Source organism: Eleutherodactylus coqui, chromosome 8 (genome assembly GCF_035609145.1).
Source record: "Eleutherodactylus coqui strain aEleCoq1 chromosome 8, aEleCoq1.hap1, whole genome shotgun sequence".
In the NCBI taxonomy this organism is placed as follows: Eukaryota; Metazoa; Chordata; class Amphibia; order Anura; family Eleutherodactylidae; genus Eleutherodactylus; species Eleutherodactylus coqui.
In genome coordinates this window covers 129,573,383-129,589,695 of record NC_089844.1, presented here as the reverse complement: position 1 = coordinate 129,589,695, position 16,313 = coordinate 129,573,383, and the positions used below count along the sequence as shown (strand labels likewise).

Below are 16,313 nucleotides of genomic sequence, written 5' to 3'. Positions count from 1 at the left end.
ACCCACGTGATGTAATCGCAGAGGGATGATGGGTTGCCATGGCAACAGGACACCAGATACAGGCGTTCTGGCTTGTCACTGCCTATGATCGCTATTACAAGTGATAAGGCACTGCAGTCCATAAGTCCTGAAAGGCCTTGTAGCGATCATAGCTGCTATAGATTAGGTCCCTCTTTATGAGTGTAGGAAAACAAACAAAAGTGTAAACAAAGTAACCACCCCCTTTTTTATACTAATTTTTCCCTATTTGTATAAAGAATTAATTAAGAAAAAAACGCCACATATTTGATATCATGTCCGTAATGATCTGTACTATAATTTGAGCGCACTATTTATCCTGCGCAGCTAAAACCGTTTAAAAAAAAAAAAAAAAAAGGCAAAATGCTTATTTTGTTCATTTTACCGCCCAATAAGCGCAATACAAGTGATCAAAAACTCCATATGTACCCCAAAATGGTAGCAATAAAAACTACAGCTCATGACTCAAAAAATATGCCCCCACAGAGCTTCGTCCATGGAAAAATAAAGTTATGGGAGTTTGAATGCAGCAATAGAAAAATAATTATTTTTAGAAAAAAGGGTTTTTATTATGCATAAAGTGGAAAAAATTAAATTATAAACTAAATTCTAATAATTTTGGTATCGTTGCAATCGTAATGACCCGAAAAAATGTATTGTCCTTTATATTGTATGATTGATGCTGTAAAAAAAAAAAAAAAAAATTTAAAAACGGCAGAATTAATGCGTTTTCTCTCCCTGCTCTCAAAAAAAATTGAATAAATAAATAAAGTTTTAGAATACATTATATGCATCCAAAAAATGGTACCAATGAAAACTATAGTTCGTCACGCAAAAACCAAGCCCCTATACAGCCGCAGGGACGGAAAAATAACAGTTATGGGTTTTTGACAAACGGAGATGAAAATTCCCCAAAAATCGTTGTGTCCTTATGGCCAAAATAGGCCATGTCCTTAAGGGGTTAAAAGCAACATGTCACATTGAAAATGCAGCTCCAGCCGTGGGGAGTATGCTATAGAGCCGGAGGAGCTGAGCGGACTCCTATATAGTTTTATGGGGAATGATTCAGTATAACTTGCATTATATTCATTCATATTGCTGCTCATTCTGTGCCTAGGAGTCCAGTGGGCGGTGCTATCAGCCTCCTCTGTATATAACCGTATACAGGGTAGCTGTCAGTCACTGATGGCACTGCCCACTGGACTCCTAGGCACAGAATGAGCAGCTCTCTAAGATCCTGGTGAAATCTGAGTCATTTTATCATTGTGTTGAACTCTATGAAAATCACATCCTAGTTCATAATGCGCAGATCTGGAAATCCAAGATCATGAAAGAAAAGCTAGCGTGTCACTTCTTGGCGCGATCTCCACATCGGGCTGTCCAATTTGGTCCCATTACCGCAATACGCAGAGCTGAAGCTCCGTGGATTTCAGTGGCGCCTCTCACTAGTGTTTTTGTGCCGCGTATTTCACACGCGCAAAATTGTATGCAGCATGTCCAAATTTCAGCATTTCAGCGCGTATTTCACACACTAAGTATTCCATTAAAATGAATGAAAGGCAGTTGCACATGTATAATGCCGTCAGGAGGGGAGAAAAAGTTGTAACATCAGTTTGCTTGCATTGTTACTGCACAAAAAACGCAATAAAAATGCATCGGCATATAACAAGGCAGCGCCGCTCGCAGCGTTTGTGTACGCCTGTGGGAGAGCGGCCTTAGGCGGACGCCACTCGTTGGGGACTTTTTCTTCCTGTGAATCTTGCAACAAATGCACAATGAGATGTGCATGCCGACTGCGGTGAGGATTGCTCCCCATGTAACACAATCTGCAACCGATCCGCCACAGAATTGATGCTCCAGATTTACAAAATTTGCAACATACCTGCGATCTCCTGCAGATTTTTTCCATTGCATGTGGTTGAGGTTTTTAATACTCCACCCACATCTATTGTGCTGTAAGTGGCTGCAGAATCTGGGGTTGTAGGACATTAGAAACACACAGTCCATGGACTGGCTAATATTACAGCCTAACCCCAGGTTTTAAAGTAATGCTAAAGACAGCCATTGGGCGAGGGTGGCGCTGTTTCTCAAAGAAGGCTGACATGTTTCTACAATCTTGCCCAACCACTTTAGGCGATACCTGCAGCTCGTTCTCCTGTCATCCCCGCTCACAGACCTCTACACATTATGTATCTGTCGCCATGACTCGCAGGAATCTCCTGGCGGTGGGGAAAGTTACAGGTGGAGCGCGGTATTCCTAATTTCAGCGACTGGCGGGGATCCCGCTCATCAGTGCTTCGTTGAGACGTCTCGGGGATTTTATTGTCTCAGTCATGAAAGTGATGGATTTGAAAGAATTTTTACAAAGGGTTAAACCAGTGTACTCTACATGTTCCCAGTACACAGCCTAATCCCCATTCCAGTCTGTACTGGAATCCTTACACATCATTCTCTCAGCCAATCAAAAACGTAATCAGATATTTTAAGGATGCTTATTGGCTGATGGGTCATGTAATATGCGAGTGTATTTACAGCCTCGAGCACGGTGTTGCGGGCGACCACTGATTTAATGCTTTAACATCATGTCTTCTTAAAGGGACGGTGTCACTATCTCTTCACAGCCCTCTCCATGGGCAGCCTAAGGCCGTATTTACATGGCCGATGATTTTGCACGAGTTCTGTCTGTGTCTGACATGGACAAAACTTGTACGGAAAATTAAGGTTATTCACATGAGCGATCTTTCGCTCTGACCCATAGTCCGAGATTGAAAAAGCCCTGCATTGCCCCATTATCGTGCAGTTATCACATGAGAATGGGACATGAAAGGTGCGGTGTCCTACACAACACACTGAGGGGGGTGCCCATGTGTTATGCAATGCTACTTGGGCCTGAAAATAAGGTCATGACAGGCACGCTGATTGCAGTGCGGATCTGTGCTGTAGTTTGTAAGAAACTAGCATTTTATTGGTAGCAGCCACATATAGAGGTCTACAGGAAGTAGTCCTCCATATTCCTGAGCCACAGCTAGTCCCGCCCTTCAGCCACTGATTGACTGCTGTCTGCCTATTACTGTGCATAGAGAGCTGGAGCTGACAATCATTGGCTGGAGGGTGGAGTGGGTGGAGCAACTATTATTATGTAAGTTTCTCCCAAACTACTGCACAGATACACACAGCTGACATATCACTGCAATCAGTGTGACAGACTCTACATTATAGTGCTCTGTAAGGGCTGCAAAAACATGGCTAGACCTACTCCCTTTACATTAGTCACTGGACCTGTCCCAATTAGACCCCAAACTGCTAATAAACCGGAAATGAAATGGGAAACTACAACCCCCTCTGTGAAGGAATCTCCTCTCCTGCCTTGGATATCCATCTACTACTGTGTGTTCCAGCTGCTGTAATCTGCCTGTGATCTGGGAGCCGCGGCTGCAGTCAGGACCAACCACTAATAGAATATTGTAACTATACCACGGCCATCTTTCTATCCTCTGGCTCCTCTCTGCACCTGGCCCGTCCCTCCCATCTTGGTCAGCGGCTGTTTTAGTCTTATCATTTTCATATCCTGGACTGGCTGAGTTATAATGGCTCGTCGGGACCAGTATATTCACCGGGGTATACAGCTGCTTTGTTTTATGGCCTCCAGGCATCCAGAAGTGCTTCCGCAAAACAGGTTTGGATGAGCAGGAGAAAGTCTGGACATTGGAGACACTAATTGCATCTTAGATGGGTTAATTCATCTTCAGTTAGGGCCCTTTTACACGGACCGATCATCGTTCAGCATGAATGCTAACGGTGAATGAACGATGAATGATAAGTGATTCACTTATCGGCCGTCAATCACTTTAGGCAGGCTTAAAAGCTCATTGGCACTCGAACCGTGTTAGCAGGCGGCCGGTCATCTATGAACCATTGCCTGCGCACTGTGAATGGAGGTGGGCAGCCAGAAGCCATCCTCGGCCCGTTGTGCCTTCATTCACTGAGCGATCATTCCTGTGTGAAAGTACAAGTGGGATTTATCGCTGGGACGACAGCCAGGTGCTTTAGCATTTGATAATTGTCCCATGTAAAACTGCTTTTAGGGACTTGATGAAGCAAGTAGTTTAATAGTGTGCTATATGAAAGGGTATGTGCACTCTGGCAATAATTTTATTGGACCAATGCACCAAAAAAAATAAAATAAATGAAACGGCTTTGCAGGTAGGTTTGCTTACTGTTTTGTGTATAAGGCTGCTATGCAGACCTATGTGTCTCCATGGTTACAGACTACAAACAAACCCTGTGTAGTCTGATGCTGGCGGTTGTGTTCTTCCATGTTTCATTGGCTTTAGGTTAGGTTGTATTCGCATCGGCAATTATTCTGTAAGAGTTGGATAGAACTATTCATTCGGATGGCTTAATTCGCACAGAAGCAATTTTTCACTTGGACTCCTAGTCCGAGATTGAAAAGTCGCTGCATGTCTTATTCTTGGGCGAGATTATGACATACAAATGCGCGGCGATGGGGTCTCCATGTGATGTCCGCTGGCGGCTGCACCCAAGGATCTCAACCGTGTGCATACAACCTAGGTAAGAGAAGGGGGGAGATAGGAGAAAGTAAGGCTTATTTCACACGGGCGGGTGCTATATCGGGCACGGTATTAGGCTCACCAACACGCTACTTCCCCGTGGATGTGAGGCATTTTGGAGTCATACGCGCCTTGCATCCCTTCAGGGAAGTGGCGATCCTCCTGCACGGCTGAAAGCTGCGCCGGAGGATCGGCTAGTGTTTCCCATTGGGTCTGTTTGTAGCAACCATGGAGACACATAGGCCTGCATAGGAGCTCTGAACCAAAAACAAAAAAGATGGGGTTTAGTTTTTTGTTTTTGGGATCCAGTCAGGTGAAATCTCTCTTGCAGAATGTTCCCCCACTTCCGCTTGATTGAATGGGGTGTGATGTGGATGCGGTTTCCCAATGGGTGAAATGTTGCTTGAGCTGTTTCTTCAATGGGCTGGGATGTATTTGTGTCGGCGGCGGACATCAGCCGTCCTGCAGTAGCTTTTCCTTTAGGTGTTTTACATAATGGTAAGTCATTTCTGCTCCGTTTCTTCCTTGCAGTGCTGGCATCGCCGTTGGTTTCTATGGCAACGGGGAGACCAGCGATGGCATCCACAGAGTGACATATTCGCTGAGACATGTCAACCGTACCGTGGCAGGAATCCAGGATCGGGTTAGTAGCAATAAATAGACATTTTTTTTTCCTTTTCAGTTCAGCATCCTGTATAACGTGCCCTGCATGTCTGTATATGAATGAAGACGCTCGTCACGCTGCATGCACACAGTGTCACTATAGGCCATCAGTCCGGGGATGGAGATAAGCGTTTCACTGACATAACTAAGGTCCTTAAACCGCTCTTCAACTGTTACCCATCTGTTCCTGGCTGACTTGTATGATGGTGATTACACCTCCCAGGTCCAAGGTCACAGCGTTCCCAAATACAGGAGAAGAAATCTACTTGGTGATCCACGAGCAGCTGATGGATTACGAGAAAGTTGCCATTTCTGGAGTCCCCGTCATCCAGTCTTCTCAGAAGTTTATCGATGACCAATATGTCCGCTATTAGATCCCCCCCCCCCCCCCATATGAAGTCTCACTCCGCTCCCCCAGAGAGTAAATCTGCTGAACTATATAGTGATTCATTAGGAGATGTCTCCTTGTATAACTGCATTGCCGTGTTCACATCTGTGTTGTGGCTTCCATTGACTTACAATGGGGTCCATTATGGTTTCCATCATTATGTGCTGCCATCATACATGAGGGACCTGATGATGGTGCTGCAGTGTGAACATGGCCTTCATGTTTCTCTGAAAAATCTCCAGTAAGTCTACTTCCTTGGGTCACCGTCTTCTGTCAAGCTGTTAAATCAAGTCACCTGTTATCGGTTTCTGGAAAAGTTGGGTGACAACCAAGATGCAGTTCATTTCAGCTCCCAGGGGTTGTCACCCAGCTTTCCTGGAATTGGCACAGGAAAAACAGTTGCAATAAAAAGTAAGTGGAATTACTTTAATCTCTGCATTGATTAATAATAAAACAATGGTCAGATACTTATGGCAGGGTGCTTTTACACAGGCCGATAGTCGTCCAGATCACTCAATCAAGCGATTATGGGCAGCTTGCGGCCCGTGTAAATATGGCACACAACACGGCACTGAGAGAGAAGTCACTCCGTAGACAATAGTCGATCCGTTTCAGCTCACTAAAACGGGTTTAATAGTAGCGACTCTTTGCTCAGTTTAATCTGATGACGGCAATTGCGTCATCTTTGAATGACTGCCTGTTTGCAGTGAATGGAGGCTGGCGGCCGGAAGAGATCTTCAGCACACTCCACCTCCATTCACTGAGTGACTGACTATTGCCTCTGCGTGAAAGCATAAGAGTGATAGTCGTTGGGACAGCTGTTGGGAGCTAAAGCACTCAGGGTAGTTTTAGATGATACAACTCTCAAGTCCTAATTCTAGACAAACACAACGTATCTAATAACACACAAGCAGTAGTATCGGTCATTCCTTTATTAAGCACATTGAGTAAATATCCACACTGCAGTGATAAAAAGTGAATGAACCATTGAATTTAATATCCTGTAGATCCTCATTTCCTATAGTATCCCCCTAAATGAGATTTACAAATGTCTTCTTGAACACTACAGAACACAAATGTTGTTTTTCAACCCTTCTTTAGTTGATTTACTTGTGCTTTGGGTGACTGTCTTGTTGCACCATCCAATGTCTTTTCAGCTTGAGCTCCTGGCTGTCCTTACGGTCTTCTGTAAAATGTTTTGATCCATCATAGAATTCATTCTTCTCTCAATGATCACAAGGCTTCCATAACATACTTTATATAGGACAACTGTCTGATGCATAAGTGCCCGGCAGTCCTCTCAATGACTATCCCTTCTGTGTTTTCACAGTGGACTGAATGGATGTGGAGCGGGCCGGTGATCCCTTCTTGCTGCCCCCTCCATTCACTGTAAGCAGGTAGTCATTCGTAGATTGAATGACTCCTGCTTATACCGAGCAAGAAGTCTTTGTTTCAGTGAGCTAAAACAGAGCGACTATAGAGTGATTTCTTGCTCCTGTCCGTGGCTGTGTACACGGGACAACTATTGCCGGTAATTGCCCCGTATAAGGCCGGCTGTCCACGGGCGATGTGGTAAACCAGGGCGAAGCCACACCGCGGGAGCCGCCGCCTGGGAGCAGAATCTGCCGCCGAATCTCCGACGGCCAGCTCTATCTAATAGATGGGCTGATCGCGGAAAATTGGGGCAATTTGCAGCAATCTGCGCATTGCCCACTGCGAGTGGAGAATCCCAATGATTCTCCGCTTGTGGACAGGTGCTGGCGCTTTCCATAGCAATGCTATGGGAAGCGTCGGCCGGCGTGATTCGCCGGCGGTTTGCCGGCGGCGAAATTACTGCCGTGGACAGGGGGCCTGACAATCAGACCACGTTTTATTAGTAATCAATGCAGAAAGCTGGTAATCCCTAAAGACTCCCTTCTTCTTGCAGTAGTACCTGGAGCTACTGGAAGATGTTGTCTTTACCACGGCCATGTACTTGTTGGTCTCCTTGTAGGGTTGTTGTGACCGGTCAGCAGATCTTAGAATGCAACCTATTAAAAGAAGGGAACAGAATCCTCGCTCTTCAGCAGATTTATGTCTACCAGTGTGGGACTTCTGTAACTTCTGTCTTATGATCGTCTGCAATAAGCAGTTATTGCTGTGTTGTCACACGCTGAGCGTGACTGTGTCAGATGGGCATGTAGTCAGCATTTCTCTATGTAATAGATGGAATATTACACTGAATAGCCGTTTTATTAGAGACCTCGACCCTTTCTAGATTGGAGCTTCCCTGTATAGAAATTAAAGCCTATGACCCCGGAGTGCAGAATAATATCATGGGCCAAGATTTCCATGGATTGGTTTCAGTGTGATTCCTCATTAGATGGGAAAATCCAGCGATCTGAACGACTTCCAATGAGCACAAATGTTGGGTCACGGAGCAATGGAAAAACATCGCCTGCTCAGATGAAGCCAAATTTCTATTGCATCATCCTAATGAGAGAAACGCAAATTGGCACAAGCAGAATGGGTCGCTATCATCGATTCTATATTGCATAACGTTTTCCGCTTGCACAAGGGACTTTAAATGGCCCCAGAGATAAAAGTCCGAAGGCGTTACGTCCGGCAATCTTGGCAGCTATCATACCGCGTATCTCTGGGGATATTTAAAGTCCCTTGTGTATGTGGGAAAAAAATACGCAATATGGTTAACCTGGAATGCCGAATTCTACAGTGCTGTAAAGATATATCACCTGCAATTCTTCAGCGCGTTCACAAAGGCTGGATGACCTGTTTAACCACGTGCATCCGGCAGAATGGTGGACTCCTTGATCACATGTAAAGCACTTAGTGAAACTTCCCCCTCATTTAAAGAAACACTAGCCAGAAAACACTTTTTTTTTTTTTTTTCCATCCTTGCTTCCCTTCTCTGATCGTCTGCCACATTCTGCAAGTCCCCTGTTTATATAGTGTACTGTATTCCTTGCGGTACAGCCTCCTGTCTGATGCTTGTCAAGCACCAATTTTATACTTTCACACATTGGAAGTCAATTTTCTCATTATTGCACCAGTTAAATGGCTGTGTCCAGACTTTTGCCTCACCCAGTATTACACACACGCATACATGGCCCCCTGACACATCCCCATCCTTTGCACGATCGTGTTCTCCATAGCTGCCGGTGCAGCGCTGCTGCCTGATCTGTGACTGTGGACGCCTCACGATGGACAGGATGCGCTGCTTTCCTGTTGTTCAGCGTTACTATACGTCCTGATATAAACAGTGTGTCGTGTCAGGAAGTGCGCGACATTCTTATTTCCCCATGTGACCCCTAAACTATGCTCCTTAAGAAGAGAAAACGTTCTCCAAACTTCGTCTGTTGCAGCTTATTAGCTTCTGTGTCGTCTATGGGGTCTCCAGGGGTTTACGTTTCCTCCGCCTGATTTATTGACTAATTAGAGCATGCATGTACAATGTGGGGCGCAGCAGGCCGCACTGTGCGCACTATAGTGGGCGACCATCCCTGCACAACATGTCTGACCCTTTTTATTTCTTAAGGGGGTTGTTCAAGCCTTTTAAGGTTGAAGACGACCATTGCAGGTCCGGCTGCTGTGTAGTATTACATCCCGGGGTATAGCTGTCCAGTACAATACATGATGGTCTCGGTCCAGTACAGTGAGTGGCTTATAGCGGGGGGCATAAGAGGGGAACCCCATGACCGCACATGACTTTTAAAGCTCACTTCCCCAATAAAGTTCCTATCTTACATTGGTGATGACTAAATAAGCTCTGAGTTTATATTTCACATTAAGCTGTTGTTACACGGACAAGTGCGATCGCAGTCCGAGAAACTCCGACCCGTATCGCACTCGCAAGCCTGCAATTTTGGTTCCCCCAAGCGTGTAAAAATCGCATATCGTTTCAATAGGAAAACTTTTTAAAAATCACATCACACTTGCGAGTTCAATATGATTCTTTTTTTTTTTGGCTGCTTCCATTGAAAACAATGGGCTCTTTTCAGGTGTGATTCAGTGCTTCCCACAATGTACACAAATTGGGCATGACAATCGCTCCTGTAAGTACAGCCACATTAACTCCCACAATCTACAGCCAAGAAAGCCATGAAATAAAGGTTTTGCATTTCTCCAGTGACGTCTGCCATTAGTTTCCTGATCGAGTCGCCATCAGAAATCTGAGAAACCTGAACTAGAATCTAGAAGGCCGGGTGTGCTGGGGAATATGATACACAGCAGACCTGCCATTAGTGGCATTCGGCTGCCTGTCCACGGGCGTAGCGATATCCCGCAGCAGATCTCCGCCCGGGAGCAGGGGAGAGCTGACAGTTCTCTGCATTGAGCCTATCGGACAGATTGGTTCACCGCGGAGAATCTCGGCAAACCTCTGGGAAATGTCTTGCTGGGTCGCTGTAAGGCCATCTTCAGCATGCAGACTGCTGGTTGCTGCAGACGGTGTTCTCCCAGTGGGGCAGGTAGGCAGTCGGTGACGTAGAGTAGCAGATATTTTTTTGCAAAAATGACAACTGGAAGTTGTGCCAGTTTAGACATTCGGGCTGTGTTCACATGTCGCTGATTCCCTGCAGTTTTACCCCTCCAGTTGAATTCAAGTTGAAGGGGTGAAATCGTCTTGTAGATCTGCAGCAAGTCAGCTGCGGTATGTGGGAACGCCCCTTAGGGCAAGTACACAGGGGATGTAATATCCACTGTGGAGTCGGCAGCAACATCCCCACGTGCGTCCACATATTGTCATGCTGTGGCTTTACAGTCTGCACAACAGGTCCGTTTACACGGCAGATATTTTCCGCAGCGCACAGATGAGATGTCTTTAGATCTCCTCCTCTTTGCTACTACCGTAATAGGTGTAGTGTCTTTCGTGCGCAAATCTACATTAGAAAATCCCAGGATTTACGCGTCGTGTGAACATGCCCTTATAGGGGTTTTACTGGCACTTACTCGGGATAGGTCATCAATTGCTGATCGGCTGAGATCCATCAGTCATGACCTTGGCCGATCGGCTTTATCGCAATACACCTGTACGGAGCAGAAGCTGATGCTCAGATATCTGCCTAGTGGTTGGTGCTGGTAATTGCAAATGCAGCCATCATTGATTTTTATGCAATTCTTAACACTGGCCACTACACAGGGGTCGGACCCAACTGCTTCTGCTCCATACCTCTTTGTCTCGTGGCACCAACTGCGGGTGCCCAATCAAGTCATCAATAGTATTTTTGACTGGAAAACCCCTTTAAATTATTTTGACAGTCAAGGAATAACCAAATTTACAATTTAATATGCTGTCAAAATGACATTCATTTCTGATGAGCAAATTCACATGTGACACCCCAAGGGCTGCACTACTTCTTCTTGAGACTTCTGCAAAAAATGGCTGTCACAGCAAAACAGAAAAATGCACCATCTCCCCTAGGCTCGTTAACACCAGGAGAATCGTGTGTTGTGGGGCGCACAAAACTCTCACGAACATGAACTCTATTTTTTTGCACAGACTCGTACACATGAGCGATGCTGAGGAAAAGTATTGGGCATGTTTTATTTTTTCACATTCCTTGGAACGCATCACCCATTGATTTCACTGGGGCCTTAAGTACATTGCATGGCACTCGCATGCTGTGCGGTGTGGGGTTTCCCACTGAAATCAATAGGCAACCCTTCCAATCCTCCATTACGTCTGAAACTGGCGTGGGAGGAACGGAATTTTACAGAAGTGATGGGGCGTTGCCTGAAAATTGCCTCGCATCGGCGGGTAAAACGCACATTGACCAGCGCAATATCAGGCCGAGGAACTGTGTCCAATATCACGCTCGCCCGTGTGTAGGTAGCCTTATGGAGTGTTAATTACCAAACGTTTAGCACTAACTTATGATTTATGGGTTAATAGTCACCTGGTCGGGGTCCAGAGTGGAGGGCGGTTTTAGGGGAAGATCTGTCCTATCCTGCAGTACACAAACCACCCAACACTTCCAGGTTTCTTCACAGATCACAACTGGGGGGCTGCATTCATTGTCAAGTAGGGATTATTCAAAGTGGATCCAGTGCACCCCCGTGCTTGTAGTGCTGTCCTAGAAGGAGTTTGCTATATACTGTAGCATGAGGGTAGTTTCACACCTCACCTCCGGGTTGCTGCCCGGCTTTTGGACAGAAGGAAAAGCGCTGCATGCAGTGCTTTATCTTCTGACGTTTTGACCCGGATATGTGATGGAACTTCTGGTTGGAAGTCCCAACACAGATGTGAGACCGGCCTTATTGCGTTTAGTGTGTAAGTAGTGAGCTCCCTCTAGTGGTGACTGCAGGCAGCTGGAATGTAATTCTTTTATCTTTGTCCAGGCAAGGAATATGGAGCTCTGACCACTATGAAGATGCATTAGTGCATTAACCAGCACATGAATTTTAAGCCCATTTATGTTTAAAACCAAAATAGTGGTGTAGGTGAATATTTGCTTTTTGTAGTTCTGTTATTATGCCTTTTTTTTTTCTCCTCCTAGGTCTCGGAAAGCACCATAGCGCTAAACCAAACGGTGGAACCAAATCTACTAGAACTGGAAGCCATGTTTACAAAGCAGACGGATTACCTGCACATCGTTCAGAAACTTCAGGGTCTCTTGTACACACTGGTGCAACAAACCTCTGATATCCCATTCTGGAAGAACGCTGATGTCAACATGGACGACCTGGCTGCACAGGTGGATCTGTATGACTGGTACAGGTAAGACGTGCCAGAGGCGCTAAAATCATTTATTTCAGGTCAGAGGCTACTTGGAGAATAGCTGAGAAGCAAGGTTTTAAAAACTTGAATATTTTTAGATTTAAGGGGTTCTCTTGGCTTTTACTATTGATAACCTGCCCTCAGGAGAGGTCATCAATAGTTAATTAGTGGGGGATGCTACTCGGGATCCCCGCTGATCCTCCTGCCGGCTGTCAGTGCAGCTTGGCCAGATGTCGTCGAGGCCAGAAGTGTAATAGACATCGCTGTTAGACTGCTTCCATTGAAATCAATATTACACATCGGGCCTCCTGCAGGGATAGCAGGCTTGAGGATCAGCTGATCGGTGGGGACCCTGAGCCGGCAGGATCAAATGCTGATGTCCTATCCTAAGCAAAGGTCATCAATAGTCAAAGTCCCGGGAAAACCCTTTAAATTAGAGGCGGTTCACACTAGAATTTAAGCATCCATGAATTGTATGTTTTTGCTTTACATTCCCATAGGCTAGAATGGGTCAAATGTAGTTCAGATATGCATACCTCGACTGTCTTTGACCTTTTTTTTCTTTTTTTTTCCTGGTAGGATGGTAAAGTGTAGTTTTACTATGCTTTTGTGTCCTACAAAAAAAAAAAGAATGGAAGTGTATAGGGAATGGAAACCTATGGCTAGATGTTTCCATACATTTAAGGTATACTTTTTAATCAAATGTCTTGGGAAACCGTGTTCAACTACAAAACCTTTATTCTGAAAAAAGCTTACAGTGAAAAGTTTTCATTTTTAATGCAAAAACGGACACAAACCTATAGAAACGAATGCCTATGCGTCTGACGCATATGTTTGAAAAGCCTACAGGTATGCTTGAAATGGCGTTTATTTCCATATGTTCTTTTTTCATGTATGTTTAAGCTATACTTGAAATGTATATGAGAACCCCTATGTGAACGGCCTCCTAGATACATCAATCAGGTATAACATTAAAACCACTGACTGGTAAAGGGAATAACATTGTTTATTTCCTGACAATAATGCCTTTCATGGGGTGGGAGATATTAGGCTGCAAGTGACCAGGCAGTTATTGAAGTTGATGTGTTGGAAGCAAGGACAATGGAGAAGTGTAAAGGTTAGTTCACACAACGCGGGATGTGCAGCAAAATACAGTACAATGTACGTAGATGGGGTTTAAACTCACAGCAGAATACATTTCCCTCCATTCATTTTGCAAATGTCTGACAAGTTCTCAAAAAAGATGGACGCTATTCATATTTCCTGACCCGACATTTAAGTTTGTCCCTAAGATGTCCAGTAGGGTTCAGGTCGGACTCATCCACATAGTCAAGCCAACATAAAACAGCGTTGGATGTGTGACAAGGCATCTTGTCTTGTAGGAAGTATGGCTGACCATTCCCAGAGTATTACCACATTGTCTAGGATGTCAGGGTACACCTCCATGGTCATGGTTCTGTCACTACAACCAACGGACCAAGACCATGCCACATAAAACATCATTGACCATAACGGAACCTCCGCTGTACATAACTGTTGGCACAGCACACTCAGGCAGAAGGTGTTCTCCAGACTCCTCCACACCCGGGTACGTCCATCTGATGTGAAGATGGAGCAGTGTGATTCGTCACTCCGTAAGATGTTCTTTGATTGCTCAACTGCCCTACGACGATGCTCTATTATAGAAGGGCGATGCATTGTGCTTTGTGATAACCGGCTTGTGTGCCGCTGCGTAGTCTGTATATCCAATAGTATGCAGTTCCCGTCACAACCTATAGCTAACATCTCCAAGGGGCTGCATCTTATGAATTAGGACACGCTGTATGCTAGTAAGACGCCATCCATTCTACTGATATGGGGGTCCAAATACTTCTGGTAGATTAGTGTATTAGGCAGTGCCTTAACGTTATATCTGATTGCCGTATATAACATAAACTATTTTTCAGTTCTGTCATTGCTAAGCATTTTGTGCCCAACTAAGGGTTACTATGTCACAGCTACACATTTAGACTCCCTCTTAAACCATCAATTCCCCATGGAGGGCTGTGCAGGTTTGGTTGGCTCTGGCGGTAAATCCCCAATCCACCCAAATGTGTTCCATAAGAGAAGCTGTGTGTCCGAGCACTGCGGATTCAACCAGAGGGGGTTTTATAAGGCCCTGGCTATGCATACTATGGGCTATGCATACTATTTAAGACCCATTATTTAAAGTTCCGTGTTATTACCCTTGTCCTAAGACGCCAAAGTTGTTGGGTTTTTGTTGGAGCTGGGCTTTATACTGATAGGCCAACTTTGTCGATGCGTTAAAGGTAACCTTTAATTTTTCTTGTTTTGCCCTTTCATTCTAGGTGGTTGGGTTATCTGGGCCTGCTTCTTTTTCATGTCTTCATATGCCTGTTGGTGCTATTCGGTCTTATACGGAACTCAAAGGCCATTCTGGCAGGGTAAGTAGTACTCAGGTGACTATATAGCACAACTCTATATTATCAGAGTATTGCACAGTCGCTGGCACCATACCTTTCTACCGAAAAATGTGCAAGTGACCTTGTGGAAAAGCATTGAAGTAGCGGTGTGATCCTGGTACGGTGGTGTCACGCCCTCTGGAAAGCTCTTCTGCCTTTGTGCAACTTGCACGTCACTTGCAGTATATTTTTAATGGCTCATTACACCACTTTTCTGGCGCATACCCTTTGCTATACGTGCCTCAGTCTGCAGTTTCACATTTTATTTTGGAAGGACCCCAGGAGGCCGGTGTTCCCTTCTTGTTTTGTACAGTATAGAGCCTTCTCATTCGGCGTCTGAGCCAGTGAACAGGTCCTGTAATACTAAACTGTAATACCGCCAACTGTTGGACGGGCTCCAGGGTTTTGTTGGGATTTCCATGGTTCCCCCTCAGGCGCTGGGAGCTGCACCACGTTTTTGTCAAGAGCTCTAATCTTTTGTCTAGGAGAAAATATTTCATAAATGGTGGATTTGTCCCCACGAGGGCCAGCTTACACGTTTAATAAATGTGTTTTTATTGCATGCTCTGTACTGGTAAGTGAGGGAAGACGCCTAGATGTTATCTGCTCATTATTTAGACTCGGATAGCTCTTACAGTTATGTCTTTTTTGGGGTCCTAAATGCTGTGCTGATTAATTTCTTTATAATCTTGACCGGTCAGAACGCCGTCTCTCTAATGTAGAGCTGCAAATCCTCTCGGTGGAGGAGATTTAGTTAGACTGACGTTCCGTATCGCAGTCAGAGTCCACAATATGTTGGCATATGATGTGCCCGTTGTAGGAAGCACCGCATGCTTAGTAATCTCCTCGCATCTTTGTCTCTTCATGCACCACAAATTGAAATTTATGGCTGCTATGAGTGGGTGTAGATTTGTGCTATAACTCTCACCAGTTTATGACCTAAATTACAGTAAATCTGTAGAACTGTGCAGCGCCCCCCCCCTTTTTTTTTTTTTCTTGCAAGGAAAAAAAATTGCATTATCACCTCTCACCTATTTGCCTGATGCACTCTGCAGGTCTCCCCTCTATTGCAGTCACTTTCCTGCAGTACAGTCTCCTGTCTAATACTTATCAGGCACCATCTTGAGGCTGAGTTGCTTTTAGATGGAACAGTTTATCATTCAAACGAGTAAAAATAAATGATAATCAGCCTAAACTTGAGCTAACAGCTGAACAACAACGAGAATCGTTCCCTTCTCGTTCGTTCGTTCATTTTATGCAGGCTTACAAATCATTGTTGGCTCGTTTACTTCTCGTTCTCTCTAAGTAGCCATCGTTCAGTCTTTCACATTCGCTAATGTGAAAGACTGAATGACATGGAACGATTCTCGTTGAGCGAGTCAACAAAGAATCTGCCTGTCTAAGCAGGCTGCACGAGAGCGAGCGAGCTGGTGATGCCGTCACTCGCTTTCTTGCTTGAGCAAACGAGGATCGGCTCATGTAAAAAGAGCCTAACT

The 16,313-nt window shown here is 45.0% G+C and overlaps 1 protein-coding gene across 2 annotated transcripts in view; it reads left to right on the top strand.

Moving 5' to 3' along the window:
• The window catches only part of TTYH3 (tweety family member 3), a 105,268-nt gene that overhangs the window by 39,762 nt on the left and 49,193 nt on the right, over positions 1-16,313 (top strand). For both annotated transcript variants that reach the window (XM_066576403.1, XM_066576402.1), the window contains exons 3-5: positions 5,121-5,232; positions 12,135-12,355; positions 14,704-14,799. In XM_066576403.1, the coding sequence (XP_066432500.1) occupies positions 5,121-5,232; positions 12,135-12,355; positions 14,704-14,799 (429 nt within the window). The remainder of the gene's footprint in view (positions 1-5,120; positions 5,233-12,134; positions 12,356-14,703; positions 14,800-16,313) is intronic.